This window comes from Anopheles marshallii, chromosome 2, assembly GCF_943734725.1.
Source record: "Anopheles marshallii chromosome 2, idAnoMarsDA_429_01, whole genome shotgun sequence".
In the NCBI taxonomy this organism is placed as follows: Eukaryota; Metazoa; Arthropoda; class Insecta; order Diptera; family Culicidae; genus Anopheles; species Anopheles marshallii.
Genome location: NC_071326.1, coordinates 65,658,814 through 65,675,609, shown reverse-complemented (window position 1 = coordinate 65,675,609; position 16,796 = coordinate 65,658,814). Strand labels below are relative to the sequence as shown.

Below are 16,796 nucleotides of genomic sequence, written 5' to 3'. Positions count from 1 at the left end.
TACCATGTGCTGCCAGAGGCTGAGCTGCTATCCTTATAATTTCTTCAAATTATTGACAAATGGAGTGATTCCCGCGAAAGTTAAATATTTGGAACGATTCTCGATATCTTGCATAAATTGCATGCTAAGATAACTAAGATAACTCCCTTGATAGTGTAAGCTAGCCTACTATAGGTATGGAGGCGTTACTACAGCACGAACAATTCGAATCCTATCAATAACTTGTGCAACGCATTGCCTACATTTAGGCTGGTTCCAGATTCTTCTTGTTCGAATGCAAAGTAATTAGCATACTTTTAGGCGTCGTAGCTTTTTTCCCATAATTATTAACTTTCGCTTATAAACTAGAGAATAGTAACAATACCGCAAGGATGTGAATACTACCGGATGATTTTGCAAACCGAAGTGTTTTGGAAAATTAAGAAAAAATTGCTTCCATAAGCAAATTTTACGTATATTCTTTATTTCAGTATACATTTCCTTTTGTTTGTGCTATTGTTTCGCGTGCGGAGCAACTGGAGCATCACAACATGTCTGTCCGTTCTCTCCGCAAATCTATCCCTACCATCGTTTGTTTCACCGTGCATTACGAGCCATACGCCAAGCATTCGCGCGTCTATCTGCTCGTGCTTCTTTGTTTCTATCTAAACGTTATTCCCTACAAGTACAATAACCGTCCGTACGCGACCTATTATTACATGTTACACGCTAAACATTGAAACAATGAATCGATTCTCGTGCCCGATTATCGATAAATAAAACAAACAAACAAAAAACCTACGTATAAATACACATGGCGTATAGAAAGTGGGCGCATATTGTATGTACAATCGTGTCGCGCACCAAAAAGGACACACGGCGACCACTACTTGTGCGTGGTGATGCTTGCCTCCAGCTGTGCCTGTATCTGTTTCACAGCCGAGCTGGCCACCGCGTGACGCTTCAGAAAGGTGTTGATCGTCTTCATCGAACGATTTTCGACCGCATCCATCGCGTCCCAATCGACCGACACGGAGCTGCGCAGTCGTATCGCGTTGTTGCGCAGATTGTTCACCGTCACCGTATCGTCCAGCGTTGTCTGACCGGGTTGCTGGTGGGTAATTGTGTGGCCCATCCGACCGGTACCCGCCGTCAAAAGATCATCCGGGACGCCGCTTCGCTCGAGATATCGCCGGGCGACGGAATTGATCGCTACCGGTACATCCCGGCTGCTGAGCTGATTGACGCGAAACTTTGTCCGTTTGATCGAAGCCGAATGGGTTAGCTTAGCTTCCGATGGGGCATCGAGACTCTTCGTGGGGGCGATCGTTCTCCTGCTCTCCGCGATGCCACCGGTAGTGACCTGCGCGTTGGAACTGGCCTCGTCCACCACTACCTTCTGCTGTTTAACGATCGTCTTCCGGACGGTCGTGGTCGAAGCGATCCGTCCCGACGCAGTGCTGGCGAACGTCGTGGTGGTTGTTGTCGTCGTCGTCGTTGTGGATGCCGCCTCTTCCGGGTTCTTTTTCTTCCTGGCTGTCGACGACGTGGTGGACTTCTTGCGCACGACCGTCCCGGTTGCGTTTGCCTTCTCGCTGACGCTTACCTCCCGGGACGCTTCCTCCCGGCATTCGCGCGATGTCGCATTCCGATCACAAAACTTGGTATAGTTCTCCTTGAACACCGAATCCTCATTGCAGAGGCTGATCGATTTGGGCAGGAAGCGGAACGTTGGCAGCTTGAACGGATCGTTGGCAAGAAATTCGGGCCGTTGGGCCAGCTCGTTCAGTTTGTTCTGTGCCCGGGACGTGCGGATGGTGTTCACCTTCGACTTCAGGTTCTCCAGCTCACTATCCAGCTGCTCCAGCGCGGGCGCGGGTGTGGTGGGTGAGGTCACCATGGAACCGTCCTCACTAGCAGTGTCCACCCCGTCCAGTGCCTTCACGTTCGTGAGGGAAAGCTTTAGTAAATCGGATAGTTTGCGCAAATCGTCACGTACCTTGTCCCGGTGTGTTTCGATCACACTGTCACGCACGGAATTCGCTACCGGTGGTTCCGTTTGGGCAGGTGATGATGGTGCGTGTAGGTGGTTGTGTGGTGGCTGACTGTCAGCGGGTATGGTCGTGGGTGATGTGGCCGGTTCCGTGCAAACGCTTGCCGTGGTGTCACAGGAGGACGCCATCGAATCGCTATCTGCGGAAAGGCAAAAGAAATCGGACGACACGGACGTACGGTTCGCATCAGTGTGTGTGTTGTCTGTGGGTGCAGGTGTGGAGGGTGGGACGACACTGACGGTGATCGTTGATGCCGGCTCAAGATCACCGCCAGCTGCGCAAGCTCGCTGCTGGTTAGTAGTAGCAGATGAACTGTTCTGCTCCTTCGCTAAGCTACTATAGTCACTAATACTGGTATTGCTATCACTATTGCAAACACTATTACTACTACCACTACAACTACTACTTTTAATACCAGCATTACTCTCCCGCACAGTTTCTACATCGTGGTCGGCGGAGTTAGATGTCACACTGCTGCGATAACAGCTGTCAAATCGTTCGTTAGTAGTAGTGCATATAGCAGGCGCTGCTGCTGTTGCTGCTGCTAGTTGCGAGCTGCTAGTATTAGTTGGGAGCGTAAAGCCGTTACCAAGCAACGAGGTACGGATGGTTTCGGGCTCTATCGATGCGGAGTCTTTTTGCTGCGTCAGTTCAAGCACTATAGGCTGCTCGTTCGGCTCATATTGCTGCTGCTGCTTTTGATCGCCGCAGTGATAAGGGTTACTGTGGTTCAGATCGCCACCATTAGGCGCTTCATTCTCGACGTTGCTCTCCTGATCTTCATTCACGTCAATGGCTATAGGACGCGAATTGGCGTAGTAAAAAGAGAGGAGGGATAGCAAAACGAAGCAAAGATGTTTAGATTAGTAGGCGGTTTCTTCCGGAAATCTGTGTTTTTCTTAATAGGGCATGCCATAGTACTAGGAGCTAATAGTAAAAGAAAGGCATTCACACGCGATTGTGACAATTTCCGCACCATGTTTTTTTGCGCTGGATTTGTGCCCTGTCCTACAGACGGGTTCGTTTAGCTTTCGTTTAGCAGCTCCGGTGATGCTGCTTGTACATCCATACGCTTGCGGCAAGCTACCTCAACCATCATCATCATCAGCGTTTGTTAGAGGGACCATCACCATCGTCATTAGGGGAGAATTTCAGACACACCGACGCAGATACGGTTAATACGCAAAAAAAAAATGGGGAAAAGGAAAGCAAGAACTCGTAAGGAACAAAATATAAGCAACAATCGATGCGAATGATCTTGTGATCGTGTTGAATGAATTCCAAATCCTAACATGTTCAAACGGCAGTACATCGTTTTAAACTATATCAAGATATTAATTTCTTCATATGGGAAATTTGAGTAAACTACCAAAAATTAAACAAAACCAGACAGAATCAAATGGTCAAAGTTAGTGCCACAATGTGAAATAAACACGGCAAACGTGTGTTACCGGCATTAGAAAATGGGACAACACAATTGGGAACACGGTTATGGGTCGGAAATAAACATGGGAACGGGTTTGGTTCAACAACAGCAATATTACTCTCATTACATTGTTCCTTTCCCGAGTCGTCCAGGTCCAGTGGTCGTCAAGATATTTGTATTTTTTTATTGTTTTGTGAAGTGCGTCGGACACTACGTCGTACTCTGCGTCGTTCGTTGCGATCGAAAGCTAGCGTCACAACTGGTGTCGGCACGAGAAGCACTCTTACGAAACGAAATCTACTGTACATAGGCCGAATATCCATATACTAACTGTACAGCGGGGTTTTGGAACCCCAATTTTCTTACTAGAGAAGTTGTTTTAGAAGCTAATGCTAAACGGAAGTATCGGTACAGCTTAAAGCGGGAACAGTATACTCAACTTACTGTCCCGATCTGGCCAAAAAAATCAGGGTTTATGCAAACAGAACAAAGTTTTTATCATACAACCGACCGACACCCGGTGGACGGAAAACCAGAAGTTGCATTCGCGCATAAGAAGGAAAAGAAAGACGAAAAGAGACACGTTAGGTGACATTCACAGGGATGCACTGTACAGTTGTGCCTGGTGCGCAAAGGTATATTGAAGGCGGGCAGTTCGGCAGCTGCACATGATGGTTTTGTACATATGAGTTGACGCGAATGCCAATATTGCGCGTGGTAACGTAGTTGTTAGTTGAGAAAGCTTTTTGCTTTTTGTATGGCAATAAATTTCATTCCAAAATGCGCCTACTCCGGCTACTGATGATGATGATGATAATGAAGCGTGAACTAAATGATTCATGCTGTGTGGGTTCTGTTTTTTTTTTCTTGCGAGAGTTGAAAATATTTAAGAAATTCATCCGCGAAAATAAACTTGCACTAGTTTTACAGTCGTTGCCGGTAAGTTTTATCTCAAGCGAGTGATTTAATGTCCCGCTGTTACTAATTTTTAACAGTGCGCATCAACTTTTATCTCAATGACATTTTATCAAATTTTTATTTTTTTTCCCAAATAATTTTTTTTTATTGGCAAATTTTATCAAATTAAATTTAATATTTTATTTAGGTTCCAAAAATATGAGTTTTTTTTTGTCTGAATTAAAAAAAATTAGATAAAGGGAAATAAATAATAGTTAAAAAGCATTTAAAGCTTGGGTTCTATTTAATTATCCATAACTTTAAGGGACTTGGTACACTGACTTGGTTGTCGTCAACCTTTTGTGCCTTGACTCTGAACGGAAGGCTTGATGTCTAAAACATTCAGATTTCCTTAATTTTCGTTTTAATTTTACTCATCATTCACTAACTTCTTGAAAACTAAACTAACGAGATAGAATTCAGTTATTAATTGATTGTAGATAAGCAAAAGCAAAAAAAATACATTTTTTTCCATAAATTTGTGCCACCTTTTTATATCAGTTATAATTACACGATTTGGCTGTCTTTAATCTACACTAAATTCGAATAAATTCATCATGTTTTTGATACAGAGACAACAAATCGTGACTAGGAGACAATAATTGGCTTTGAGACAAAAACTGAAGCACACTGTCAAAAAATGGAGGCTATGACACAAAACTTGAACCACACTGTCAAAAAATGGTGACTTCAAGACAAAAATTGAAAAGTTTGAGTTAAAAATTGATGACTTTCAAACAAAAACTTGTGACTTTCGAGACAAAAATTGAAGCACACTGTCAAAAATTGATGACTTTGAGTAAAAATCTGTTGACTTTGAGACCAAATTTAGTGGCAACTGCTGTAAATTTCTACCTGTACTTGAATTTCTATATCAAGGAGTGCCGTTTAGCTCGAAGGAACAACAAAAAAACAAAACGGAACGATAACAAACGTCCGCAACGACGCCAATCGTGATCACGTGTGGACGGTGACTAACCTCGCGCTATACTGCCTCTCCGGCTGCCGGACGTATTGCTGCTGCCGTTCGCTAGCCCTGCCAGCTCCGGTAGCGTCGGTCTTCGCAGCTGTACGGTTTCGCCGGACGGGGCAATGATGTTCTCCGTGTCCTGCTCGAACGCGTACCGATTGTTGGGCGTTTCGTCCCACTTGCCCACCAGCTCCTTCAGGTTGTCCTTAGCTATTTCGGCGTTCTAAAAAAAAAACAAATGTTGGAATATAATATGCGCGTGCATTAGCGGAAAATGTCGAGTCAGGGAATTTCTGTTCCCAGCTTGGCTTTCGTACGTGCTTATCGCCTACCGTAACATTGCTACTGTTATTATTGCTTTCCAGCAGAATTGGTTTGAAGCTGGTGAGGGATGGTCGCCGATTTGTTGGATGGTACTGAGGTTTCCGCTTGATCCACTTGTGTTTGAGTGCATCTTCGGCCGTTAGTCGTTCCCTGGAGATAGGAAATATTGGGTATTAATCACAGATATAAGACGGGCGTTGTCTAAAAGAGCCAGTTCCTTACTTTTGTTCCTTCACCAAACATCGGTTAATAAAGTCAATAGCCTCTTCGGACACGTTATCGAACGCTTCGTCCAGGAAATCGTACCGTCCTATGGTGATGTTTCCCATTGTCTGAATATCATCCTCACCGGCGAATGGCGATAGTCCGGAGACACTGCAAGAAAAGAAGCAAAAAGTCGTTAAAACATTCGAGAAGACACCACCATAGACACACACTACAACCACTTACAGTACGTAGGCAATAACGCCAACACTCCACATGTCGGTCGCAAACGAGATCGCCTCAAAGTTCACCACCTCCGGCGCCACAAACTCGGGCGTCCCGAACAGCACCTGCAGCTTGTTATCCGGATCGTATTCACGCGCCAGCCCGAAATCGATTATCTTGATCCGGTTCCCGCTCTCCGTCAGGCAGAGAATGTTCTCCGGCTTCATATCCAGATGAATGATGTTATTGCCGTGTATGTACGCAACCGCATCGCAGATCTGGCGCATAAAGATCGCACACGCCTTCTCGGTGAGTATGAACTTCTCGTCCAGCACCCGGTCGAACAGTTCGCCACCCTCGACGCTGTGAACACGATCGAGTATCAACGGGATGTTATTTACTACAAAACGGATCGATTTACAAACGCGGACCGGCAACACTTACAGCTCCATCATGACGCAGAAGGTACGATCGTACTCGTACGCCGCGTACAGTTGGGCGATCTTCGCATGGTGCAGTACGTTCATCATGTGCACCTCCCGTTCGATGTTGCGCCGGTCGCCCTTCTTTACGATCTGGATGAATTTGGCCGCCAGACGGACGCCAGTGGACTTTTCCTTGCATTTGTAGACGACACCGAACTTTCCTCTGATGGTGAATGAGAGCAAACAAAAAAAAGTGTCAAAATATGATCAATGTCGGAGATGGAGACGTTTGAGGAACTCCAACCACTTGATCACCGTACAGGGTGATCAATAAGTACTAATTAGTGCTAATTAGTACAATAAGTACTAAAACAAAGTTTCCAACGTCGAGCGCCTTTAGTTTTGCCCCATGTTCATATTCTGTACTGATATTGAAGTCATTTCAAGCTACATATGTTCTCTTACACATGTGCATGGTATTGGCATTCTGTCAGTTGTTGTTCTTTCGGAGGGATCAGCACAAAGAGGATGAGTCGAGCGTATATTTTTCTCTCTTGGCACGGTTGTGTGGACGCGATAATGTTTGTGTTGCAGCAGCCACATGAGCCATATGACCAGGGATAGAAATCAAATGTGGGACATCATTGTTGAATTCCAATGTGAACATCCCACGCTTCCCAAATGCATGATTTGGGGCGCAGTCTCCAAACGTGGACACTTCCCATTGGTATGTTTTGAAAAACAACGCCAAATTCAAAGCAAGCGTATTATTACACATAGTTTTTGGTGCAGGTTGTTGTCTCCAGTCTTCGAAATCTCAGCGGAGATGAGCACTACGAGTTCCAGGCAGACGGTACACTAGCATTTACGGGAGTTAGGTCTAAATCTGAATTCTGAACGATTTAAGCGACTTCGTGGACAAAGCTGTGTGAACTTCCATCCCCTCCAAAATACTATCGACTTTTTGTTTGGTTGTGTACGATGTCGATTCTCAACCAATACAAGGACATCGATTTGGACCAGTTCAGGAAGCGAATTCTCAACTCTCATACAAAATTCCCATGCAAGTCGTGCGTGCCGTTTGCTTCTAACTCGAGCGACATGTGAAGCTCATAAAGTAACCTGAAGTTGTGAGTTTTTCTTAAGATATGTTGGAAAAGTGCTAGTTAAACAAAGCTTTTAATAGCAGAAACCAGAAACTAAAAAATATTATCTACCTTTTTTTAAATCGTATTTCGAAATTGTATTCAAACTTATTGCACACCCTGTACAGCCAAATGGTTTATGACCGTGTTTCATATCTACAGTACCGTTGCAGTTGATTCGACCAGTTGTTTCTACAAATTCCAGTTGATTAACTAATTTCCTCTATTAATAAACTCATGATCGACGAAGCTAGTCGACAATTATTGGCGGTGACGCATTCGGCACGGAATGTCAATACATTAACCTCATGCTTTCGATTGATTCTGGCATTCTCTCTCTCTCTCTCTCTCTCTCTCTCTCTCTCTCTCTCTCTCTCTCTCTCTTGTTCTACCTCTCTCCAACTTCACATCTATTCGTCATACAGTTGGCATAAAATCTGCTTAACATCGGTACACGTGCAAAATATCGAAGGTTAGTCAGCAGAGAGGATAGAGCCATTGCCATCTTTAGCTTAACTTTCTTGACCACCGTCTTATGCTGCCTAACAATCGATAAACACGTTCTGGTACGTTTAACGCTGCCAACGTTAGGGACTTCGTGTTGCCACGTGAGTTTACCAATTACCCCATACCAACTTGCCCTCCTGAGCATTGGGCAGGATCGTACCATACGGGAATGACGACTCACGGTGAAACCATTCGAGGGGATTATAATCAGACACGGACAACCTCATGTACCGGTCTCTTTCACGCCCAAAAACCTAGCAAGACTAACAGGTGCTCTAACATCGACCGACATCGTTTTCGTTCGTCCGTCCCGTTCGGCGACGACGTAGACACGGATGGAAAAACAACTCTTCCCCATCCGCTCTGGTAAAGGAATCTGCTTGACCCCGCACATGGTCAGATTTTGCTTGCCGAGAGGCGAGAGCAGCCAAACGAACGATGTCAACGGATGATGAAAGATGGACAATCGCCATCCGGACGGGACCAAAAAAAAACCCTCGTGCCGACTTTAACGCGCGACAACCACAACAAGACGACGGTTCTGATGCGTTCTAATTTTAAACCTGGCCTACTACAACCACCACTGGCGTGCTACGTTACTGACCTGCCAAGTTCGGAGCTGAGCTCGTATATCTGTTTTGGATCGATGCCGCGCTTAATTTCCACCTCTCGGTACGGGAACGCTGGTGGTATGTCTGCAAAAGGAGAAAAGGAGAAATGATTACTTAAAAGCCGAGTACTACTTAAACTACTTTCGAGATGAAGTTGATAGAGGACGAGACATTCCAATATAGTACTAGATCATGTTCATTAGTATCGGTGTCGAAGGTAATAATTGAAACATGATGACAGACACTCTCACTCACTCTCGCCCTTGTTTCGCAGTTAGTACGTAGTGCATCTTCTCTGTTTGACGTTTGACATTTGCTCTGTACTAAAAACCGGAAGATACACGGTTTTAGTACACACGAGTCGAGTTCAATCGGCCGATTTGCGGATGTTAAAATCGAAAGGCAGACTTAACAACTGCGCACTTTTCAGCAGTTCGATTCGGAACCTGTGTGCGCTTAAATTGACCGTGAGCATCGTTTTCGCGAGACACACACAGCAAAAGTCCAAAGTGTCAACAAGCAAAGTGCCGCCGGCAGTGACCGTTTGTTGACCGTCAACCGATTGCCCGAATGTCAACCACGAGTATCGATGCATCCCGCGTGTTCGGCGCAGTGCACAGTACATCATGTTCACTTACTCTTGGCACCGGTTTCGAAGGAATGCCGCACGGAACACAACTTCCGCGGACGTTGGTTGCGAGCAGTAAGCAGAGGGGTTGGTTCTGTTTTGTCTGCTCCGACTATCCGATCAAGCCCAATCATCGGGATTGGTTACGCTTGTCTTTCATTCGACACGGAGTAACCGTCCCGGAATGTTTACACATGTCTGCACACATTTCCACTGCTGATCGACCTCTGATCGGTTTCGTTTAGCTGCATGATCGCCCGAGTGTCAATTGGATTAGAGACGGCGTCGGCGTTTAGTAGACCGGATTGAATTAATTAATCCAACTGCATGTATACACGTCGCCACCAGTGTAACTGGCTGCTGGTGAACCGGCCAACGTGAATGAAAATATATCACTTTCGGCCATCGACACGACTGTAGTCACCGTTGAGAAGCCCGTGCGGGGAAGCGAATAAAGTGCCACTCCCCTCGGAACCGAATTAAGTTGCTGTTTATTTCCCTGTTCGTGTTGGCAGCGAATCGACTTTTGCTGCGATTGAGGAAATGATGTTGGCAACCGTTTCTAATCGCCACCCGGTACGGGCGGGGTTGCGGCAAGCGGAAAGAGTCATGGCGGGATGGCTAAGATGACCTGTCATGTAATTTTGAATACTTTTAGCCACTCAGTCTCTCTGTGGTCTGAAGAATTGTGCTTACATCCGGGGGCACGGGAATGGTAAGCTACAGGCGACCATAAATGGTGAAAAGATATGATCATTTGGCAATGGTTCTATAGGTGTGGTTGGAAATAGTTGAAGCTGTTACATCGAGCTCGGACTTGGCATGTGGAGTAAGTTTGCCAAACAAGGAATATTGAATATGTTTCTTCACAATGTATCATACTCATATAAGAAGCCCTTAGGTTATAGATACTACTAATCGTCCTACTGATATATTCTGATAAAAATACATTTTACAGCCACTAAAGTCGGTATCGGTACCACCTTTCTGTGTCAATTCCCATCATCGGACCTTTTAGTGACGGATATGACCAAGACAAACGAGTAGAGCCTCTGGTTACTAGTAAGGCCAATATGACATTAGTACATCAGGATAACAAGTGACCATCGTTCACTTAACCCTGCAACTGCAGCAGGTATTAGCTTTCATTTCAAGTATAGTAACCTTTACCGAAAAAATAGACATATTAGACTTCAATAATACAATACAAATGTATAATATTCAATAACAATAATATTCAATAATAAACTTCAATAATAGAACCTTACAAATGTCGCATGAGAAAGGTGACCTTGAAGTCTAAGCCTGTAGTTGTCTAAGGGCAGTCAAAGGCTTAGCATAAGTGCACTAAAGTAAAATATTTTAGCAGGTCTTCTACATCTATAAACTTTGAGGTATTCTTAAACTAGTAATATCAACAAAGCTATGTATTTTTATTGTACCTTGTAAAGCGTTACAATCATGACATTAAGCCTAACAAATGTTAGTCGTGGGATCATGTAATTCCCAGCAGTTGTAGTGTACTTCATGAGCATGATAATATTCTAAACGTTATTATTTTGCATATTTCACATGCTTGTCGTTGTGTACTAAATTAAAATCATCACCCAATATGAATTGTTTTAGTACAAGCATTCGACAATCGCAGCCCGACAGATAATCACCGTACGTTTCCGTCCCGTGTAGTGTCGAAATAGTAGCGATTTACTTTATTTTTGGTACTAATTGCTAAACATCAACCTCCGCCGGATGACTCTATCGCCCGTACCCGATTCGGAACTTCATCGATTATTGCTTCAATTGAGCAAATAATTTTCGCGTGGGAAGAGCGCTGTATATTTACATTTTCATTCTAATTATTATTAGCCACGGTCAAAGTAGCGCCAATTCAACGCAAATGCACCCTGGCATGACCTTGGGCAGAGATGCCATTGGACGGTTCGGTGAGATGTGAACGAATGTTCTTAAGGATGCGCAAGATGTGACGAAAACTGCATCATTTCCTGTGTTCCTATCCTGCGGCTGCGGGGGTTGTATTTTTTGCTCTTGTCAGCAATTTATCTTATAGGGAGACCGGGAAGGGGACAAGTCCCAGCAGGGTGGATGTCTTTATTTCGGGAAATTGCAATCATCGTCCGGTTTAAATGTACCGCATCAAACGCTCAATGAACGATCGGCCATTGCACTGTGCTCTAAGCACACCGAACCAAACAAACGTCCGCACGGTACCTTGACTTGTGCGAGGCCAATGATGGCAAACAACAACCAAAATGCACCAGAGAAAGAAAAAAAAACCGCTATGATACTGTTGGTTCATCTCAATTTGAATGTTTCCTTTTTTTTAACATTCGTCTATAATTTTGGCCGTGTTCTGAGGATCGTTGGCTTTAAGCTTGGCTTGTGTTCTCTTGTTCGGACATTAATCTTTTGGTCCGATTTTTGGCTTCTAAACAACTATTTATTTTTTTTATTTCGTTCGTTTCGCTCACTATCGCTTACTCGGCTTTAATTCCCGTTCATCACTCATGCACTTGTCGTTTCTCACCGCTACTAGGCATCATGCAAAGATACGACGCCGACGGCCGAGGGGAAATTGAAATGAAACAGGAGCTTCAAAAGGGGGAGGGGGGGGGGGGGGGGATAAAAAAATATTAATCAAACGATCGTTCGAAAACGATCGATACGCAATCGACTCAACCGGACATGGTGTGGCACACGAACCTGAGGAAGTACACACAAACACACATCTGTCACAGGCATTTCTACTGTATGGCACACATACCCACACGCACATAAACAAACTGGTTTATAAAAACAATACGCAAACATCCGCAAACACTAAACTGACAATATCTGCAACCGCGGCAGGATTGGATACTGTGAAACACGCAAAAATGTGTTTCGAAAACAAAAATATAAATGGCGCCAGCACACATGAATGGCACCATCGAGTTTTCGCCAATCCATGAAAAAACAAACGAAATGGTACAGAAAAATCGCATTTCGCTTATTTTTAGCCTCATTTCCAATGCGTGGTTATCTGTACTAAAACGAGTACTAAAAATATTTTGCTCCAATCGCTACTTTTTATATCATTTGGGGTATTGAAAAATAAATGTTATGCTGTTCGATGATTAAAACAATACTTTCCGTTGCAAAACACTTAGTAAAAAGTGCTGTTATATAATTTAGAGCCAGAAATAAACTCAAATATGCTCTGCAGTACCGCAAACTAACTTTGATTGACCTTGCACTTTAGCGATACACGATTCACCAAAAACCCGTCCAACCTTGTCAGCACTGTCCTTTCGCTATTTTCGGGGGACCGAGAGCGAAAATAACTGTTCAACCGCTGCCGGATGGACTTCAGGCGCAAAAGTGACCTCCAGCGCGACAATCATTAATCTTTCGCACAACTCAAAAACTTACTTTCGCTGCCCGACAACAACATAAAATAGCATTAATGTTTCAACCTATTTCGGTCACAGTTGAAAATATATCCCACGGAACAATGTATGTATAAACGATGCGTGATCGTTCTATGCTGCGAATGTGTATGTGTGGCTGTGAAGGAGAGGATTTACTTTACGCCTACACGAAAATCGTGGAATAAAAGCATTTCTCACGAAGCAAGTGCTAATAAGAAGTGTGTGTGGCTTTCTTTTTTTGGATGCTTCAAACAAAAAAAAATCAAACAATTCCAGGAGAAAGTAGACCATTACTTTCACACGCATTCCAAACATCGCTTTGCTATTAATTGTTGACCGGACCACCCGAACACTCGCCGAAAGATTGCAGATCCGTAGCGTTGGTTTAAATCGTACCTCTGGTTTTTGTTTCCTTTTGCCGACATTAATCATCGAGATACATTAACGTGGTCGATTGTCATGAAATTTGTTTGCTCGTTGTTGCACACACGCGTAGGACAGAGGAACAGAAATTCCTTTCCACACACAAATTACCCATAATTCTTTTAGAGCCGACCAGATGGAGACGAGTGGCTGTGTTTGTATGTTTTATTGTTGTGAAAATTGCCACAGGTACATTTTGTTCGCACCTTTTCAACGTGTGACACACAATTGTACAGTGAGTAACAAGCAAACAAGGACGGTAGACAACCGGCAAACGATTAAAGGTGTTGATAGTGTAATTGTTTGGTCAAGTTCAAGAAGAATGTTTCTCGCTACAGGAAGGAAATGATGATTGGTATGCGATGGAAAAATGGTTAATTTATTGCATAAAGCATTGTTTTTGGAGTTTTCTAAAAGCGTAATGTGTGGTAAGTTTGAGAGTGCAAAATAAACTGCATTAAAATTGTTATTGTTATGGAGACGCCTGGTTATTGGTACCGAAAAATGTTATTATTGCTAATCAATGAAATAAACAATTTCAATTAGCGGAATTTAGCTTATAGAATAACTCGTCGTTGATTTCTTGATGCCTTAGTACTATAAGCAAGCCTCATAAAATAAATAAAATTACTACCCAAGTATCCCCAACTACACCCTTTATTTAAATGTGGCCATTTTTAATCGAAAAGATATGTGTTTTACACGCTAAAATACGTTATTTTTACCAACATACGATTAAGCTTCATGTTGAAACTCGATAAAAAATAGCTAATTCAGTCATTGTTGTCACTGAATTTTGTCTAGAAGTCACCAATTTTTGACGTACGGTTGAATTAACTGAACCAAATTTGGAGCTTGTGCCATTGAATTGTTGCCTCTTAGTCACGCATTTCTGTCACCTATTCACCTCTTAATGAAAAAAATACAAATACAAATTGGGGAGAACTTTTTATCGATTGACGGGGATTTTATAACTTTTTTTGTAAAGTATTGATTTATTTTATCTAAAGTTGAATAGAACTGAAATGTTGAATGCTTTGTTTTGGTTTTATTGATTCAATTTTATCTAGTTTTAGGAGTTTCAAATCGGGAAATCCTTATTTTAAGCATACATCGATTATAAATCGAATGAAAATTAAATTTCGTCAGAATAAATTGAAAAACCTACGGAAAAAATGAGACCATAGAGACAAATATTGTTGCAAACTATCCAAAATTGTTGAATTTGGGTAAAAAACTAATGTAATACAGGTAATATTTAGTGACAATAACTGGTAATGTTTAAAAACTGTTTTACAATGGAGGCGCCTAGTGGTTGATACCCAAGCACATGTTATAATTATATATATTCAGTAACAACATTTAACGGTTCTAAATAAATACGGAATACAGATTTTTTTATATAAATATTGGAGTGAAATACGAACCCGACCTTACGAACTAGGTTGTAAATGGGAAAATTCTGTTCGTATCAGCACAATAGGGCAATATTACAGAAAAAAGTTATAAAACCATTAGAAAACATTTACTTACCACCGAGAGGATCTGTTTCGTCCACGTGAATCATGTTTGCTGATGATGTCTCAGTCGCGATTCTTACGATGTATGGTTGATGTTGTACTTTAACGTTTATTTACGCTTGTTATAATCCGCTGTTAGTTTAGTTTCGATTCTCCTAGCTGCCAACGTGCGTGCTCTGCATTTGATCTGAAATTACTAAAAAACAGAATGATTTTACTATTAATATTTAAATGATGTTGTTTTTGAAAAAGTTTGGAAAGGTTTTTAATTTTTTTGTTTTACTAAAACAATTTCTTCTTCTTAAACAATTAAAAATTTCTCTCAAATAAGATAACACCAATGGCCGTTTCTCTTTCGATCGCTCGTTGGCAGCGCACAGAGCAATGAAAAATGTTAATTCATTGTCAAACGTAATTGGTGTGTAATTGGTTGTGCACTTGAAATGCGCGCCCCCAAAAGCGTAGAAGCGCCATTTTATTTATTGTGCAGTCCCACAACAATATCCGTACCTCGCAACAGTACGTACCACAAGTAGCAACAGCTGCCAGGTTTCGTCTCGCTATTTTCTCACACGTTACCGTTGAGTCGGTGTCCCGAGTGAACTGCACCGATCGATCGTTAATGCTTCAATGAGTTCAAATTCTTCGCATGGTTTAATTAGCCTAGCCCTTCTGTGGCTGCCACCCTACCGGCACTGTCCACCCACGGGTGCTTATTTATCGGGTCTCCCTATGAAACCTACCCCTTTCACTTTCACCTCCATTGTAAGGGGGGGCGACGATCAAATCCGATCCGAACCGGTATCGAACGTTGCAAAAAAAACCCCTGCCGATCGCAAACATCAACACACAAGCAATCGAATAATGGTTTTGCATGCCAACTTTTACCAACCATGACTCTGGTTAGCACGGGAAGCTAGCAAATGGGGGTACTGAGAAGAAAGGACACCCACACATACACACATACACAAACGTACAGTCGAGGGAAAACGGCGAGGTGAGGGTCAAGATGGCTGACGGTGTTTCCCACTTCCGGTCAGCGGGCAATGTGGCCCGGCACACGTTGTTTTGTATCATTTCATTCACCTTTTCGGATCCGGTGTTATTATTTTCTTGCGGAAGTGGTTTACAATTACAATTTTAAGATTTCCGTACAAAAAAAAAAGCAATCGAGATGTTTGATCGGCAACAGTGTCGTCGGACGTACTGTATCGCTAAAGCCGCTTTAAATGCAGCCCCGTAGCGTCGGGTCATCCGCCAGTTCGGATTACTTCGGGATTTACAATGGAAGCCGCTTATGTTGCCGCCTGCTCGAACGTGCGGAACTCGCCGAGCGGTGGGCCCTTATATGGCCAATCCATAGGTCTATGGCCCGGAAGGAAGTTATCCCACAATGTAAACAAATTGCGTCGAAGTTTATCAAAGTAGGTTGGGCACGCAAAAAAGAAACGTTGAGCCAAACGCAGCAAACCAGTACCGATACATCTTTTCTAACACATCTTCAAACGACGTGCATGTGCTTGTAGTGGTACAGCACGATAGTATGCAGACACGATGTTTGTATACGTGTCAACAGGTTTTTGCGATGTTTTTATTTTTCATCTGCGCACCACGCCGATCGACAAAATGGATGCATCGGTACCGACCAATATCTCTGACGTCCCTGGAACCGTACCGCCCGTCAGCATTCCTGCCTGTTCGGTGCTCTGAAGTAAGCGACGGTACACTCGGAGCTAATAGCGCTTGAATGGTGGATTTTTCTGTGTGTGAGCAGTATGGAAGATGCTTATTTTTGGAAATTGCCGACAGCCGACGATGAGTTCGACGTAAGCAGATCATCCCACCCTTCCTACCCTGATGCCGATGACGTAACGCTCAGGGGGAGAGAGGGGGGAAGTGCTCAAACATCTATTCGAACGATATTGGCAGCTACAGTGCGGATCACCAAACAGAGGACGGTGACAGTGACG

General features: G+C 43.3%; 1 protein-coding gene across 1 annotated transcript; it reads right to left on the bottom strand.

Annotated features, from left to right (window-relative positions):
• Positions 1-865: 865 nt before the first annotated feature.
• LOC128719391 (MAP/microtubule affinity-regulating kinase 3) lies at positions 866-14,873 on the bottom strand. Its single transcript, XM_053813016.1, has 8 exons — positions 14,840-14,873; positions 8,821-8,911; positions 6,584-6,787; positions 6,161-6,502; positions 5,933-6,085; positions 5,704-5,860; positions 5,396-5,609; positions 866-2,829 (listed from the first exon to the last, which is right to left on the bottom strand). Exons 1-8 carry the CDS (start codon positions 14,871-14,873, stop codon positions 866-868), a joined length of 3,159 nt encoding a protein of 1,052 aa, XP_053668991.1.
• Between the last annotated feature and the right edge of the window lie 1,923 nt (positions 14,874-16,796).

Bases quoted from the DNA above. Each gene is read 5' to 3' on its own strand.
- LOC128719391 (XM_053813016.1), bottom strand. From the start codon at position 14,873: ATGATTCACGTGGACGAAACAGATCCTCTCGGTG. The intron at 6,086-6,160 runs GTAAGTGGTTGT...CTTTTCTTGCAG, and splicing joins GGCGTTATTGCCTACGTACT to TGTCTCCGGACTATCGCCAT. The intron at 5,861-5,932 runs GTAAGGAACTGG...TCCTATCTCCAG, and splicing joins TGTTTGGTGAAGGAACAAAA to GGAACGACTAACGGCCGAAG.